Below are 17879 nucleotides of genomic sequence, written 5' to 3' on the forward strand. Positions count from 1 at the left end.
ACCAAAATTTATTGTTTTGTAGTGCTTTTGATATTACCCTGGAGAAGCACAAAAACACCACAAAATGCTTTCTGTGAAAACAGCCTAAAGCTTTATTTTCATCACTTCATCATGGCTGCAAATACCATTTCAGCTCTTGATTTTTCCTCCTAGCTTCTTAAGCGGTGCCGTTTTATGGCTTTAAGTAGTAGACCTAATTATCCAGCCTTTTGACCATAGAGGTTGTGTATCCCTCAGCTATATACTTTTGCTCTACTATTGACTGGAGTCACTAACTTACTATTGAACTGTAGATTTTATGATTGTCTTTATCGCACTCTACTTGTACCAGATCCAGTTATTGATGTATTGTAGATCCCCGCTGAGAGACAGGAGTGACCCTCGTTCCACACCTGCCGCCATAGTCACTATCGATATATAATAGGTTACTATTTGTGTAGTAGTAGTTACTCAGTGTCTAATAATGTAATTTCTGAGCGCATTCCTGAGATGTGACGTGTCAGAGATTCCTGAGATACTTCTCATTTCTTGGTAGGGGGCAGATAACTGCTTGGAGGGATTGACGTTTGTCATCACTGGGGTCATGGAGTCCATAGAACGAGATGAGGCAAAGTCATTAGTGGAGCGCTATGGAGGCAAAGTAACTGGAAATGTCAGTAAAAAGACTAACTATCTCATCCTGGGCCGTGATGGCGGAGAGTCCAAACGTGAAAAGGTATGATACAAAGATGAGACCTACAGGGCAGATGTGCTCATGAGAATGTATAAACACTAGTGATGGGCGAATCTAAACAGTAAAGTTCGGGGTCTGTGTCAGACATCTACCGTGCACAGACCCCGAACAGGACGCCAACTCTGACAGGCGCGGGAGCGCTTCCTTCTCTCAGCACACATCAGCCATTTATCTTGGTATTTCTTCTTGAGAGATTCTCCTCTCCTTCTGCACCCTATACAAAACTCCAATATTGGAATAAGCGATAATATGATAAAGGCTCGGGCTGAGCCGAAACGTCTTTTATTTATATCGCTTCCACTGTGTGCTATATTCCTGTTTGGCTCCCACATTTAATAAAATGTACACCTATTTGCATAAAGTCTGTTTGAGTGTGCGGTGAATTTAATTAACTTGTAATTAGGACCTACTGGTCCGTTGCACCTGCACCTCGTCTATATTTGACTAGAGTGCACGCTAATTACCCAGTTTACTGTTGGGTTTGTCAGTGCAGCCATTCAACAAGCTTTTCCGGTGTGGGCACATCCGGCTCCATCACAATAATGCTAAGTATTGGCATGGCTGTGATTGGCCGGCACAATATGTAAATAAAAAGTGATTTGGGGTCCCTCTTTTTTTTATAACAAGTTCAGGTAAAATTGACAGCTGCGGGCTGCAGCCCTCAACTGTCTTGGTTTATCTTTGCTGGTTATCAAAAATTGAGGGCCTCCCTTGACTTTTTTTTAAACTATTTTGATAATTTAAAAAAAAACAAAGAAGTGGGACACCCCTTATTTTTGATAACCAGCCAAGGTAGCAACAGACAGTTGGATGGCGGTATAATCAGGCTGGGAAGGTCCATAGATATTTCTCCCTCCCCAGCCTAAAAATAGCCTCCCCAGAAAAGGCACACCCATTAGACTTTAGACAGCTGCCAACCCCAAAACCATTAACCCGTTTGCCAAAGAACCAGAGCAAGCGGGAAGAGCCAAGGATAAGCACCAGAATTGGCACATCTAATGGAATGCACCATTTCGGGGGTAGCTGAGGGGCTGGTGTTATTAGTCTGAGAGGGGGCCAATATCCATGGCTTCGTCCCAGCCTGTTAATATCAGCCTGCAGCTATCGTCTTAGACTTCGCTAGCTAATGAAAAAAGGGGGGACCCCACAGCATTTTTTATTATTATTATTATTTAGGTCCACCTTTTCTAATAACCAGTAAATGCTACACTGTCAGTGGTGAGCTGATATTATTAGGCTGAAAAGCTCCATGGATTTTGGCTTCTTCCCAGAATAATAACACCAGCCCCCAGCTGTCTGCTTTCCCTCAGCTGGGTATTAAATATAAGGGGGACTGCACACCTTTTATTTCTTCATTTATTAGCTAAGTACATGTACAGTAATCTAAACATCCAAGGGTCCACCCATCCTTAATAATCACCGCAGTCAGCCATGACATTTGTCATAATATTATATGGTTTAGAAGAGGTGACACCCTCCCAGCATGCTATTGGACCGGTTTTAGATTTATTGTTTTTATACATTGTAAAATTTGAATTTTGTATATTTAATTTATTTTTTGGCTGGTATAAATGTTGGTAAAAAGTTGTTTGGGGGCAATGGGACCCACAACTTTACATTTACCCAATGGGGGGTTGGTGGAGAGGCAGTTTCCCTCTCACAATGCCTCTTTATTAGCACTCGTACAGTCATGAAATACAGCACTTTATGGCAAACCTGTCACCTGGAAAGTTTTTGCTCCTGTTTTACTCCTACTACTTGAGTATTATTATTATAATTTTTTTGTTAAATCTGGTTCCAGAGATATGGTCTTTTTTCATTGGGGCTAATTTTTATGGTCTTTACCAATGGAGCGTGGCTCAAATAATGAAGAGCAAACTAGGGACTCCCCGAGAGAGTCCTGTGGGCCACCCTTCTTTAGTGGAGAGCATCAAAATTTGCACAAAAAAAAAAAGACCCATAGCTTTTGAAACTGTGGCAGAAAAACAAAATGGAAATAATATAAGCGCAAAAACTGGTCACTTTTCACCTGGTGACATGACAGGCCCTCTTTAAGTTAATTTAATAAAGCTGTTTAATATTAACTATCATCTTTTGCCAGGAGTAATTATAATATAATTGAAAAAAAAGTCCAAACCATGGCAGATACATTTTCCAAATTAAACATGTACATTGCTTAAAAATAGCAATTATTCACACTTACAAAACAGCCCCTAGCCAATCTAACTATTCTCCAATATGGCTTAAAACTGAAAAGTCGTAAAATTTTGGGCAACTCCTAGTTGTGCACAAATTTGCAACTATTGACATGTTTATGCCTGTCATGCCCAGGTCTTCCTTAGCCAGGCACAGCATAGCCAAACGCGAACACTAAGTTCATCATAATGTACCCTACAAAAGTGGCACAAATTTACACTACTGCGGAAGTGTAGTCCAGCCCCTAACTGACGTCCACTTGCGGTGGAGCATGGCAGCTGAAAATGAATTTGGCACATTTTACTCCAGCACTTTCTTAATCAAGACTGCCGTACAAAACCCCAGTCATGATAAATGAGGGTCTAGGAGGGCTAAGATGTATAATTGAATATTTGTGATTTTTTTTACCTTGTGTCACAGTGATCAATCAGAAGTTCTGTTTATCGGTCATCTGTGCGAGTGTGACGTCCGGTGATGGATTTTGATGATGAGCTAGGGTACCGCAGAATGAAGGGGTTCAATGCTCCTGAGTAATATGTTACAGTGTACACTCGTCAATTGTTTTCACTTTTAATTCAGTTTTGCTAATGTTTTTGTACAGGCAGAAAGTTTAGGAACAAAGGTTATTGATGAGGACGGTCTGTTTGGTTTAATCCGATCTTTACCTGGAAAAAAATCAAAGTATGTTCTAGCAGTCGAGGCTGAGGTAAGTGTAGTAGGAACGCACCACTGTCTTAAGTTATTTAGCTGCTGCAAAGAAGCAATTTTGCCCTTTTCATCCAATCAAATTATCAGAATTCTAGTGCAGACTGGAAAATGGAAGCTGTCTCCTTCCTCTATATATTATATTTTTGTAAATAAGCTCCTACTAGGCTTAAAGTGGTTCTCCAAGAATGTAATAACATGGCCACCTCTCATATTTCAAATGGCAGCCCATCTTGTCCCGCCGCTCGGTGCTTCATGGCACAGCCAGTCATGTAAATACACCTTCCCACCTGCTTGGTTTTCATCTATCTCCACCCCCCTCATCTTTGATTGACAGATCTTGGTCCATAGAGCCAGAAAATGGCGGAAATTGAGGGAAACCTAGCGGGCGGAAAGGTGTATATAAATGATTGGCCCCGCCATGAAGCACCAAGCACCTGTACTTGGCTTGAACAGTCTTTCTGGGCTGACAGAGTCCATTTAAGATTGAGCAAGGCTCTCTACATAAATCAGTCACCAGAGCCAATCTTTTTGGACATTCCCACTGCAGTGGTGGCTGCAGGAGACTTTCAGATAAATAGTACTGCATTATACGCCCCATATCTGCCTGTGTGGCTGGTCAGACTCATTCAGGCCATCGTCATCGTGAGAGAACACATCTGGTCTCTTGTTCTGGGTAGAGGAACATGCCGCCATTGTGACTATTTTGCTTAATTACGATGTCCTGCCATAATACCAAGTCTTACTTTGTCCACTATTCAGATGAAAACCAAAGTAAAAGCTGAAAAAACCCCGGAAAAGGTGTTCAAAAAGCCTAGCCCGGAAAAGAGGAAGCTAACCCCAGAAAAAAGACAGTCACCAAGAGCTAAGAAACTAGCGGTGGAGGAGAAGACCACTGACTGGAAGATGGGCGGAAAACAAGAGAAGCCCAGTTCTGTTAAATCATTGGACTTGGCCTCAGTCAGCGGCAAGACAGAAAGTATACTGTGGGTCGATAAATACAAGCCGACCTCGGTGAAGGCCATCATAGGACAGCAGGGAGAACAGAGCTGTGCCAACAAACTCATCAGGTGGCTAAGAGACTGGCACAAGAACCACTCGACAGATGAGAAGAAACCTGCTGGTAATCCGCACGATATGTGCTGCAATACTGCGTGCTGTAAAGTGTGGAATGTATGCAATGTACAAATATAAGGGCAAATGTATTAAAGCGTCCAAGAGAAATCAGACCAATACCAGCCAATCAGTGCAGCTTTCATTGTTCAACTACACAGTATTAATTGAAAGCTGTGCAATGATTGGTTACTACGGGCAGCAAAGATTATTTTTCTTTTTCGATAGTTCTATAAATCCACACCATTATTTGTCTCATGTTGCAAATAGTCATGTTTTATCTTTGCTTATAATATTCCTGAAAGACTTTTACTAACGTTTTATATAATATGAGAAGTGTTTACCAATAAAATCTAAAAGATTCGATCTAATTACCCATTAGTTAATATCCCGGCTAATGACCTCACAGGTTACCATGATGTAAAGAGAATATACATTTTTTGCATTATTTATTTATTTTTATGCTGCATAAACTGGCCTGCAAAGTAATCTCTACATCCGCAACATATCAGTCTTTAAGCGATATATATGTATTTTTTTTCTTCGCAAATTTTCCCCCAGATGTGAATGAAATGCGGAAAATTCGCTGCTAAATAGTGACCCTGCATTTTCACAGTGTATACACATTAAATGTGCATATCTTTTGCACATGACTTTATCAATAAAGTCCTATCAAGGCTAAGTAACAGGAAGTTTTTCAAACAAGGTAGTTTTATTTAATACCTGACATAAAAAGAGACCTAAAAAACACAGCTAAAAACAAAATAAAAACGCATGTAAAATAAAATTGTATAAAAATCGCAAATAACCCAATTTAGCAAATTGATGCAGAATTACCAGGCCGCATTTTGTTTCTGCTACTATGAACAGCCTGTGTAGCCTAAGCATGCTACTTTGGCCTGCAGCATCTCTGGACTTTTCTAATACAGCTGGGACATCATTGGTCGGCAATTGCAAAGGGAGCTGCCAGCAGAGGATCTTGATGAATTCCGTGCCCAAGTGCATTTAGGTTAGCAAAATATTCCTCAGACGACTATTAATAACCTCATTGATAGCAGGCAAGGAGTGTAAGTGCGGGTATTTCTGCACATGTCGCCCATACTCTATGCTAGCTGAATCTAGATGTTTTGTAAATTATGTTTCTGCTGTTTTTTTCATTTGCATATCATTAACTTGTCTATTTACCATAACTTCTATAATTCCACGATTTTTCCTTCTTGGTGTTGCAATTTTGATGTTGTGGTGTGTAGTTAAACTGTACACTAAAGGGAACCTGTTGTGTCCAGTATTAGTCTGCATGTAAACGGCATTAGAATCCTGCCTGACTGCCTTAATGGAAGCACAGCTACAGGGAAAAAATGACGTTATATCCTCCCTTCAGCTTCTTGCTTTCAGTCATCAAAGCATGCAAGGAGCTGTAACAGTTACCATTCACTACACAGGTAGCGCACTGTAACTGATCCTTGGCACTCTGACTACCTATTCTACAGTGTGTGTGCGCAGCATGCGTTGCAGAGGGGGCGGCCATAGTGCCCGGAGGGATTACTGCATGCTCACGTTATAGTTAGTGTTGACTGCAACTGCTTCCTGTATCATCCCGATAACTTGAAGCAAGCAACGGCTGCAGGGAGGATATAAGTTCATTTTCTCCCTGTAGCTGTTCCACAAGTAAGGTAGCCATGCAGAATTTTAACGCCATTTACTGTACCTGTAGATTAACACTGTATCAGCAGGTAAAACCGTGTTTCTGGATGTGATGGGTTCTTTTTCAACCCAGAGAAGAAAAACACATCTTTAATTAAAGAATTTACATTTTTTTCGGTGCTGGATACCTCCCTGAAAAATTGGAAGTTAAAAGCGATCTAAACTTCATCCCTACCTTAAAATGGTATCAATAGGAGCCGGATAAAAACCGCATCTTAAAGGGGTTGTTCACTACGAAATGTTTGGCCCCCATAAAATAATAAAGCTTATACCCGCCTCATGTGCCAGCGCTGTTCCTGCGGACTCGGCACTCGTGGTCCCGGGGCTCCTGTGCAGTATTGTGATGTGACGACGGCGCCCAATCAGCGATAGCGTCTACGTCTCCACCTTCAGGCAAATCGAACATGAAAAGGAAATCCAGGCTGCAGCTGATCTCTGACTTCCTCTTCATGCTCCATTCGACAGAAGGTGGGAACAGTAACGCCAGCGCTGATTGTGCGCCGGCATCGCGTGTCACAACAGCACAGGAGACAGAGTCCCGACACAGCGAGAACACCGCTAGCACGGCAGATGAGTATAAGCTTTATTATTTTATCAGGGCCAAGCGAGGTGTATGAAAACAAGCTGAAGTAGCTTCTTTAAGCTTGATATCGCTGTAATCATACTGACCTCAAGAATCAAGTTGACAGCAAATTTTTACTGCACAAATCGGCCAAACATGGTAAAATTTCATTTTTTTTTCCCCATTACACACCACTCGGAATTATTTTTTCCTTCTTTCAATACATAAAATATATATTAAAAAAACCAGCTCTCAGAAATATTAAAAGGTTTAATTCTTGGAAGTTGGGGAGAAAAAGATAAAAGTGCAAATAATAGGAAATCCCTCCGATTAATGAAGGGACTTGTATATATGAATATATACTTTTTGGGCTGGAGGAAGTCTCCTACTTTACAAATGTCCCTTGGCCCATGACCTTTAGTCTGTCTTTTCTATGGAACCGCTGGTTAGGTCGTCCTCGTCTTTCACATTGTACTGGTGCTTGGTGCTTTGGTGGAGTTACCATATTGTTATATTTCACAGATATGGTTTCCAGCAACTAAATGTCATTATCCTATCATTTCAGTAAAGTATAACAAATTTGGGGGCAAGGACGATGGGTCATCCCATAAAGCTGCCCTGCTGTCTGGACCACCAGGTGTTGGTAAAACCACAACAGCAGTCTTGGTTTGCGAGGTAAATTAGCGTTTGTTTCTTTAGGTTCTTTGATATGTTACATTTCTGCAAACCTTAGAGAGGCAATCCAGCACCTCTTCCGTCCTCATTGGGAGGTGAGGGGCACTGATCACTTTGCTATGGCAGGCCAGTTGCCAGTTATTGACAGGTATTGTGCTCTTGTTCTATTATTCTGTTTAGGACACTTGCCCGATACCTGCCAGATCTGGGCACATGGCCATGGATTCAACTTCAGAAGTGCCTCTTGCTTTCTGATGTTGACGTGGATAACCCCTATACTGTTTAAACATGATAGTTCTTTTGTTGATATATGCATGTTTGTTTTTTATGTATTATGTTTTTAGCCCTTAAATGTCCTGCAGATGGGTGCTGATCCAGGTTCCTGAGTACTCCTCCAGTTGCGTAAAAGTCTATTTCTGCATGCACAGCGCTGGACGAGTTCAGTAGAAAATCTGAGGCCACGCTTCATCAGTGTTTTTTGTAGCATAAAAAAAACTTTGAAAAGAGTGCAAACAAGATGCCAATGTGAAGTTGCTCAACAATGTCGCTACTTTTGGAATTTTCAAGCCAGTTTTCAGGCAGCTCTGCCAAAATGGGCAGAAGGCATGGCTATCCCCCCACTGTCAAATTCAGGAAGGGGTGTAAGGCTGTGTGCACACGATGCAGATTTGCAGCGGTTTCGCAGCGGATTTTACCGCGCAGAAACATTGCATTTCTGCATTGTGATGTACAGTAGCCTTAAAATTAATGTAAAAAAAAAAACGCTGTGCAGACGCTGCGGATTTTTCCGCGGTACAAAATCCGCAGCATGTTACTTCTTTTGTGCGGTTTTCCATCTCCCCTGTCACCAAATCCGCAGGGGGAAAACCGCAATGAAAAACCGCACAAAAACCGCATGAAAACCGCATGAAAAATGGAAGAAATCCGCAGGAAAAATGCAGGTCATTTGACCTGCGGATTTCTTCCATTCTGCGCGGAAAAATCCGCAGGGCCAAAAAGTACGTCTGCACTCAGCCTAAGGGGCATTACATGCATTTCTGACCAGGCGTACACCAGCGATAAGATTCGCCAAATTTAATACGTGGCATGCGCTTAAAGAGAACCTGTCAGTACGAGGTTGTAATGTACAGTAAGACTTGGCTGTAATGGCGCTGTAATACTGATCACATTGATATCTTTGATGAAGAAATCCACTTTGTGGTTCTCCTTTAATCACCATTTGAATTTTTTTGCTAATTAGATTTCGTTGCACAGGAGCCAGACTGTGCACAGGGGTCTTCTCCCAGTCTGAGATTCCCCGGCCCGTCTGCCTGCCACCAATCTGTGATTCCCAGACCCCTCTGCCTGTGATTCCCCGGCCCCTCCGACTGCCTCTGATCTTTGATTCCCCGGCCCCTCTGCTTTCCTCCGGTCTGTGATTTCCCCGGTCCCTCCGCCATCCTCTGGTCTGTGATTCCCCTGCCCCTCTTCCATTCTCTGGTCTGTGATTTCCCGGCTCCTCCACCTGCCCTCCGGTCTGATTTCTCGGCCCCTGTCTGCCTCCAGTCTGTGATTCCCAGGCCCCTCTGCCTGCCTTTGATCTGTGATTCCCCAGCCCCTCTGCCTGCCTTTGATCTGTGATTCCCCAGCCCCTCTGCCTTCTTCCGATCTGTGATTCCCCAGGCCCCTCTGCCTGCCTCCAGTCTGTGATTCCCCGGCCCCTCCGTCTGCCTCCAGTCTGTGATTCCCCTGCCCCTCTGCCTACCTCCGATCTGTGATTTTCCGACCCCTCTGCCTGCTTCTGATCTGTGATTCCCCGGCCCCTCCGCCTGCTTCTGCTTTATATTATACTAGCTGAAGAGCCCGGCGCTGCCCAGGCATAGTAACTAACTACTGTTAGTTATACTAAATTATAATGAATATATAGATAGATAGATAGAGATATATATAGATATATAGATATATATATATATATATATATATATATATATATATATATATATATATATATATAGAGAGAGAGAGATATATATATATATACGTGTGTGTGTGTGTGTGTGTATGTGTATATATATATATATATATATATATATATATGTACAGTAGGGCAAAAAAGTATTTAGTCAGTCAGCAATAGTGCAAGTTCCACCACTTAAAAAGATGAGAGGCGTCTGTAATTTACATCATAGGTAGACCTCAACTATGGGAGACAAACTGAGAAAAAAAAATCCAGAAAATCACATTGTCTGTTTTTTTTTCATTTTATTTGCATATTATGGTGGAAAATACGTATTTGGTCAGAAACAAGCAATCAAGATTTCTGGCTCTCACAGACCTGTAACTTCTTCTTTAAGAGTCTCCTCTTTCCTCCACTCATTACCTGTAGTAATGGCACCTGTTTAAACTTGTTATCAGTATAAAAAGACACCTGTGCACACCCTCAAACAGTCTGACTCCAAACTCCACTATGGTGAAGACCAAAGAGCTGTCAAAGGACACCAGAAACAAAATTGTAGCCCTGCACCAGGCTGGGAAGACTGAATCTGCAATAGCCAACCAGCTTGGAGTGAAGAAATCAACTGTGGGAGCAATAATTAGAAAATGGAAGACATACAAGACCACTGATAATCTCCCTCGATCTGGTGCTCCACGCAAAATCCCACCCCGTGGGGTCAGAATGATCACAAGAACGGTGAGCAAAAATCCCAGAACCACGCGGGGGGACCTAGTGAATGAACTGCAGAGAGCTGGGACCAATGTAACAAGGCCTACCATAAGTAACACACTACGCCACCATGGACTCAGATCCTGCAGTGCCAGACGTGTCCCACTGCTTAAGCCTGTACATGTCCGGGCCCGTCTGAAGTTTGCTAGAGAGCATTTGGATGATCTAGAGGAGTTTTGGGAGAATGTCCTATGGTCTGATGAAACCAAACTGGAACTGTTTGGTAGAAACACAACTTGTCGTGTTTGGAGGAAAAAGAATACTGAGTTGCATCCATCAAACACCATACCTACTGTAAAGCATGGTGGTGGAAACATCATGCTTTGGGGCTGTTTCTCTGCAAAGGGGCCAGGACGACTGATCCGGGTACATGAAAGAATGAATGGGGCCATGTATCGTGAGATTTTGAGTGCAAACCTCCTTCCATCAGCAAGGGCATTGAAGATGAAACGTAGCTGGGTCTTTCAACATGACAATGATCCAAAGCACACCGCCAGGGCAACGAAGGAGTGGCTTCGTAAGAAGCATTTCAAGGTCCTGGAGTGGCCTAGCCAGTCTCCAGATCTCAACCCCATAGAAAACCTTTGGAGGGAGTTGAAAGTCCGTGTTGCCAAGCGAAAAGCCAAAAACATCACTGCTCTAGAGGAGATCTGCATGGAGGAATGGGCCAACATACCAACAACAGTGTGTGGCAACCTTGTGAAGACTTACAGAAAACGTTTGACCTCTGTCATTGCCAACAAAGGATATATCACAAAGTATTGAGATGAAATTTTGTTTCTGACCAAATACTTATTTTCCACCATAATATGCAAATAAAATGAAAAAAAAACAGACAATGTGATTTTCTGGATTTTTTTTTCTCAGTTTGTCTCCCATAGTTGAGGTCTACCTATGATGTAAATTACAGACGCCTCTCATCTTTTTAAGTGGTGGAACTTGCACTATTGCTGACTGACTAAATACTTTTTTGCCCCACTGCCCCACTATATATAGCGCTGAGTGTATAGCCCCGCCCACTCCGCATAGCCATATTCACTATAATATCCCACATCGTCCCGTCAGCCAGAGCCACCAGACTACTACCCCTAATATCCCACATCATTCTGTCAGCCAGAGCCACCAGACTACTACCCCTAATATCCCACATCATCCCGTCAGCCAGAGCCACCGGACTACTACCACTAATATCCCACATCATCCCGTCACAGCCGCCAGACTACTACCCCTAAGATCCCACATTATCCTGTCACAGCCACCGGACTACTACCCCTAATATCCCACATTATCCCGTCAGAGCCACCGGACTACTACCCCTAATATTCCACATCATCCCGTCAGAGCCACCGGACTACTACCCCTAATATTCCACATCATCCTATTAGAGCCACCAGACTACTACCCCTAATATCCCACATCATCCCGTCAGAGCCACCGGACTACTACCCCTAATATCCCACATCATCCCGTCAGCCAGAGCCACCGGACTACTACCACTTACATCCCACATCATCCCGTCACAGCCGCCAGACTACTACCCCTAAGATCCCACATTATCCTGTCACAGCCACCGGACTACTACCCCTTATATCCCACATTATCCCGTCAGAGCCACCGGACTACTACCCCTAATATTCCACATCATCCCTTCAGAGCCACCGGACTACTACCCCTAATATCCCACATCATCCCATCAGCCAGAGCCATCGGACTACTTCCCCTAATATCCCACATCCTAACTTCCATACCGGGGATCCCTTTAAGAGAGTCCTGGGGTCAAGACCAAAGCACTGGATGGATTTCCCCTGACTTCTATATCAATGATCCCTTTAAGAGGGAAGATGTGCCTATGGGACTGTGGGATGGAGGATGTGTGATGGGGATATGGGCACGGGAGGGGGGGATTCATTTGTCATGTGCTCTCTGCTCCTTTCTGGGGGGCAGACAATGGCTGGGAGCTTATGTTCCTGGGGATGCTAGATTTCTCCCACCATGGCATTGTCTGCTGAGGTGTTATCGTGGAGTGAGAAAACTATTGCTCATAGCAACCAATCACAGCTGGCTTCTTTGCTTAGTGATTGGTTGCAAGGAAAACTGTTGCTCATAGCAACCAATCACAGCTCAGCTTCTTTTAAACAGCTCTGGTGAAATGAAAGATGCTTCGTGATTGGTGATACACACACATACAATACATTCACACACACGCATATATATATATAAATATAGATGTGTATATATAGATAGATAATCGTGCTGAAAGGTTCTCTTTATTGATTTGGTGAATCTTATTAATTAAGAATGACATGCAAAACACCAGAAGTGATGAGTCTGTGCCCTGGCATCCATACAATGCTGTGCGCACACTTATGCATGAGCACAGCATGTCGGCCTACTAAAGTGAGTCCTCCTGCACAGCCATTGGATCGATCGGTGGGGGGGATCTCCCACCAAGCTACAGAATGTTTAGGAATCTACAGTACAGAAAACAAAATTTTTTGCAGTTTAGTCACACTGTAAAGTGTCTGTTAATCAGCAAAATAGTTCAACACAAAAACAGTTTATAAATTTTATGGGTAGAGAATGCCTCAAGGAACCTGACAGTCTTTAAAGGGATTGTCCTGTTTGAAAGATTTCCCCTCCCACCTTCATAGGCTCAGGGGCACAAAAAGGAATTGAAACTGAGCTAAGTGATTGGTTGCAGTGCTGTCTACATGACTTCACAGCTGCAGCCAATCAACAAAAACTGGAGCAGTGGTCAAAAGCGTTGCTGGATCTTAGGAAGGGGAGACTAAGAGTTTGTCGTTGCCTTTTTTTGTAAAATAATTAGAGCTGCCACATGGGTTAATTGTTAAAGATCCCCTGCACGCTGTGGGGGGTGATGGCCGCATTGTGATCTATTCGAGCAGTGCTTCTCGTGATCCGTTCTTGGTGGTTCCCTGGTTTAGGCTGTGTTCTAGGGTTGCCACTACCCACCTTTACTCTATTTTTCCTTGTTTTCCTGCATCTCTTTCCAGATACTTGCTTTCTGCTTTTTTGGTACTTTGGGAAGTCAGCACAAATGTACATTTCTGACTTGATCAGTGAGTGCAGATTATTAATGCAGTAGACCATGAAGGGGAATAGGCCACTAACGATATGATGTCTTGGTTCACTAGGAACTGGGCTACAATTATGTGGAGTTGAACGCTAGCGACACTCGCAGCAAGAAGAGCATGAAGGACGTGGTAGCGGAGTCTTTAAATAACACCAGCATTAAAGGGTTTTACTCAGGTGAGGTTTTTCCATACGCCAGCTTTTATGGTACGTTCTGGCAGAAACCTGACTGCGTTACACCTTCTTTACCAGGGACCAGCAAAGTTGTGAACTCTAGACATGTCCTGATCATGGATGAAGTGGATGGGATGGCAGGAAACGAAGACCGAGGAGGAGTACAGGTACGTTGCTTCTGGTACTATACTTCATATCCATTAATGGTTCCCCTGATACGGGGGCAAACAAACAGTCCAGTCACTGCCCGAATATTAAAGTATTTTGTGATTGTTACTCCCACTTCTATGCGTTATTATTTCCTGATTCCGGAAAGAAGCGCACTGGATAACCAGATAGGTTGTTGCTCATGCCCGGCCCTTTCCATCTGGCCAGTATCCGGGTTCTTCCAGCCATGGCACACCTCTACAGATATTTCAAGATACAGACTGCTTACTTTTGAACCACACATCTTTCTAGAGAGCCATAAATGCCACGTCCAGTTCCCATTCCATCAATGCCTCCTACGCTGCCCACATTATTCTCTCTGCCAAGTCATGATGTAGTGGGGTTCTGCAAGTAACCATCTTCATTCAGAATGGACATTTTCACCCATAATAGTGCACTTTCTGTATGAGACTTCCTTTATGTTCCCTTTATGAGATGTTCTCATAATGAGGTATATAAAAAACTAGCTACCTGTGCAGATGACATCCTCATCTTTAGATGCACGAAGACTCATGAAAGTCTAATTGTAGAGTTGAAGAAAATCCAACATCACAACGAAAACTTAAAAAAATATATTTTATTTCACGTATGCAATAGAATAGAAGGCATAAGGAATAATATCCACTTTCATTACACAAGGCATCGCATTTCAAACGTAGTTGTTTTTCAAGGCCCTCATTATGTATACGGAGCGGTTGTGGTCCATATACTAATAGCCTCCTGTGATGAACCCGCACCTCGCCACTCCACCTAACAAACACTATTACGTCAGAAGGATCACGTAGTGCGGTCTCCCCAATTTCATCAATGTGACCTTCCACACCCCCTGGAGACACTCGAGGTCCCCTTGTTACAGTTTTACACAGACACCGCCTGTCCACACGAGTATGGGTAGTTGAGAGGATGTGGCCCACGCAGTTGCTGACGTGGCACCCCACTCACAACCCTGACAGGCTGAGCCCATTTCACTAGCACCACTACCAGAACGGTAGGACCGCCACCAGTTCCTTGTTAGATATGAGACCAGTCCGTTAAAGGAATTATATTGGCCCAGAAACCAGCCCCAGTAGCATGGAAAGTTAAACTGAGAATACAGACGTGTGGATTTGTAGATCGCGATAAAAGAGCAGCCCAAGGTTAAATTATGTATTTAATCATCTTAAAGGCCCACTAGACAATTCATTGAATACACAATGGTTATATACAACTACAGTAGTCAGATATGCAAATAAGGGTGTAGTACAAAAGAAATAAGCAGATGGATCATGTCCGTTTCTGGTTTGATGTTCAACCATGTGTGTTCTGGGCCACAAGGGGCATGGGCTGCCAGTTGGTTCCTAGTTCCTTCTAGCACGTTACTCAACGTGGCCTCCACTTTCGATTTGAACTGAAGCATAACAGAAAGAGAGCCCACATGGCATTACTCTAGCCTTTATCCCCTTTGGGTCACTCCCCTCCTGCCTTCTGGGCTGAACCAAAATCACCTTTCCTTGTTTCTAGCAGCTAAAAACTCCAAAACCTAAGATGGGTCATAAGTCCTTAACTGATGGTCCTAGGAAAGTGGTTTTGGTGCCATCGGATCCGGCAGGGCCCCTGCCACGCATTCAGACAAAACACAGCTTTGCTACCTGGCACCTACTAGCCATTCTACGTTATTTCCCCACTCCATGGTGCTAGAACGGATCGAGACCCTGGAAGGCGTTCGGTCCATTTCAGAGATCTTGAAAATGTAACCGGTGTGTGACAAGGACATACGATAAGTCCATATTCTCCTTTTGAAATCATAGATGACTCAACAATGCAATTAGACCGCATGGTATCTACAAAGAGTCTTCCTGTAGGAGCTTGATACTTGCTAGCTGGTGGGGGTGTGAATTTCTTCTCAGAGTGGGGGTGTGAATTTCTTCTCGGAGTCTGAGAAGGCTGGGACCCCCTGCTGAGCCAGTTGTCCTGTTAAGGGCCTGTCACACTAAGCAATATCGCTAGCAATATCGCTATAACGTCACTGGTTTTTGTGACGTTATAGCGATATTGCTAGCGATATCGCTATGTCTGATACTTACCTCCGACCACTCCCCCGCTGGTTATCGCTGATCGCGCGAGAACGTCCTGGACCGTTTCTCGTCGTCAGCTTCCTGCTGTGGAGACTAGCGACGCGTGGACGCGGGCGGTAGGAAGTCTTCATCGCCACGTCTGACAGGTAAGTAATGACCCCCGACCTCTGCGATGACGCTGGTGAGATCTGCCTGTGTGGCAGCTCACTAGCGACAACTTAGTGATGCACCAGCGATCCTGACCGTGTCATATCGCTGGTTGGGATCGCTGGTGCATCGCTAAGTGTGACACTACCTCTACAGCTGTAAGGAAGGGGGTTTGATAATCTCATGCCAAATAGGATACAAATGATTGACATGAAATTATATCTCCAATATTCTTCACACCCTCCATACACATTAAATAAAAATCATCGGGACCCACTGTCCATCTAATGTTTATTGGGGCCTCCCAGCTGTCCCCAGACAGATATTTGGGGAGAGAAGGATTCAGCCTGTTAAATTACAATGATGGTTTATCTTTATGCCGTATGAAAAAAACAGAGAGTATTCTGGCAGCAGCTCTTTCATAGCGAACACAGGAGCGCTCGGCCGACCAGAGTCCTCCTTTGTATGGGAAAGTCGGGGGAGAATGATTTTTCAGCGTCGGGAGAGAATGATTTTTCAGCCAACGTCTGCGTATAATCTGCTTAATTTTGAGAGTGCCATTCTGCTAATAGGGGACCATTGTAATTACGAAAAAAACCTGTATGTTGTCCAGCACTTTCCTTTTTACCCATACTTGCAGTAATTCATTGAGACTTTTGTTTATTCTATTTTAGGAGCTGATTTCTTTGATTAAAGGTTCAAAGATTCCCATTATCTGCATGTGCAATGACCGGAATCATCCTAAAATCCGATCACTATCAAATTATTGTTTTGACCTTCGCTTCCAGCGGCCAAGACTAGAACAGATAAAGGTGAGGCTACTTGACATTAGTGCAATTTTTGTATTTTGTTATGGTGTATCTACCTTTTTTCATTTATCTAGACCTAAAGTAACAAGTATTTCCTGTGTTTCTCAGGGCGCCATGATGTCTGTAGCATTTAAGGAGGGTTTAAAGATTCCTCCACCAGCTATGAATGAAGTCATTCTTGGGGCAAACCAAGATATTCGGCAGGTGAGATACAATGCACATGGTGAAGATGTGTTACATGTAGAAACTTTTTGGTTTGATGTGTTTTTCTTCCTTCTCTAAGGTCCTGCATAATCTAAGCATGTGGTGTGCTAGCAGCAAAGCCTTGACTTATGATGAAGCTAAGAGTAATGCCAACAATGCCAAAAAGGACATTAAAATGGTGAGCAGCTACGGAGATTGTCCTTACATATGTCATGTACTGGTCACACATACTTATGGATTGAGAGCATGGTCTTCAAATTTACTTGAAATGTTGAAGATATCTGAGAATATGTAGATTAAAGGGGGTGATCAGTTAAAACAAGTTATCATTTATCCACAGGATATGTATTAACTTGTTAATTAGTGGGGGTCTAACTTGGCCTGGTTTACTGGCTGGTATCTCAGGTTCTCCTCTTTTCTGCTGGCTGGTGTGAAGAACCATACCACGCAGCCTCGCCTGACGTCACTAAGGCATCGGGGGGTAAAGCTGTACATTCTCCACACTTTTCACTTTTTTGACTTTCCGCTCCTCCTGGGGACATGTAATGTCAGCTTTGACACAGTTTTGCACAGACACTCCCCATCCACACAGGCACGGGGCGTGAGAGAGGGTGGCCCACATGACCGTCAGCATGGCGCAGCAATCGTTCATAACCCTGACAAGCTGAGAGACCCCAGTAGGACTGCCACAAGTTCCTCGTTAGATATATGCCCAGTCCATTAACTGGATTATATCGGGCCAGAAACCAGCCCCGGTAGCATGGTATGTTAGATCGGGAACACAAACATGTGGATTTAT

At 43.5% G+C, this 17879-nt stretch overlaps 1 protein-coding gene across 1 annotated transcript in view; it reads left to right on the forward strand.

Annotated features, from left to right (window-relative positions):
- RFC1 (replication factor C subunit 1) overlaps nt 1-17879 on the forward strand; it is a gene marked incomplete at its 5' end in the record, with an annotated part of 88751 nt that overhangs the window by 61944 nt on the left and 8928 nt on the right. Inside the window, 9 exons of the mRNA XM_073561076.1 lie at nt 536-715; nt 3531-3635; nt 4397-4757; nt 7579-7688; nt 13548-13662; nt 13738-13826; nt 16742-16879; nt 16985-17080; nt 17160-17258. Coding sequence (XP_073417177.1) covers nt 536-715; nt 3531-3635; nt 4397-4757; nt 7579-7688; nt 13548-13662; nt 13738-13826; nt 16742-16879; nt 16985-17080; nt 17160-17258 — 1293 coding nt within the window. The remainder of the gene's footprint in view (nt 1-535; nt 716-3530; nt 3636-4396; nt 4758-7578; nt 7689-13547; nt 13663-13737; nt 13827-16741; nt 16880-16984; nt 17081-17159; nt 17259-17879) is intronic.

This window comes from Dendrobates tinctorius, unplaced genomic scaffold (genome assembly GCF_039654945.1).
Source record: "Dendrobates tinctorius isolate UK_male_01 unplaced genomic scaffold, ASM3965494v1 ptg000314l, whole genome shotgun sequence".
Lineage (NCBI taxonomy): Eukaryota > Metazoa > Chordata > Amphibia > Anura > Dendrobatidae > Dendrobates > Dendrobates tinctorius.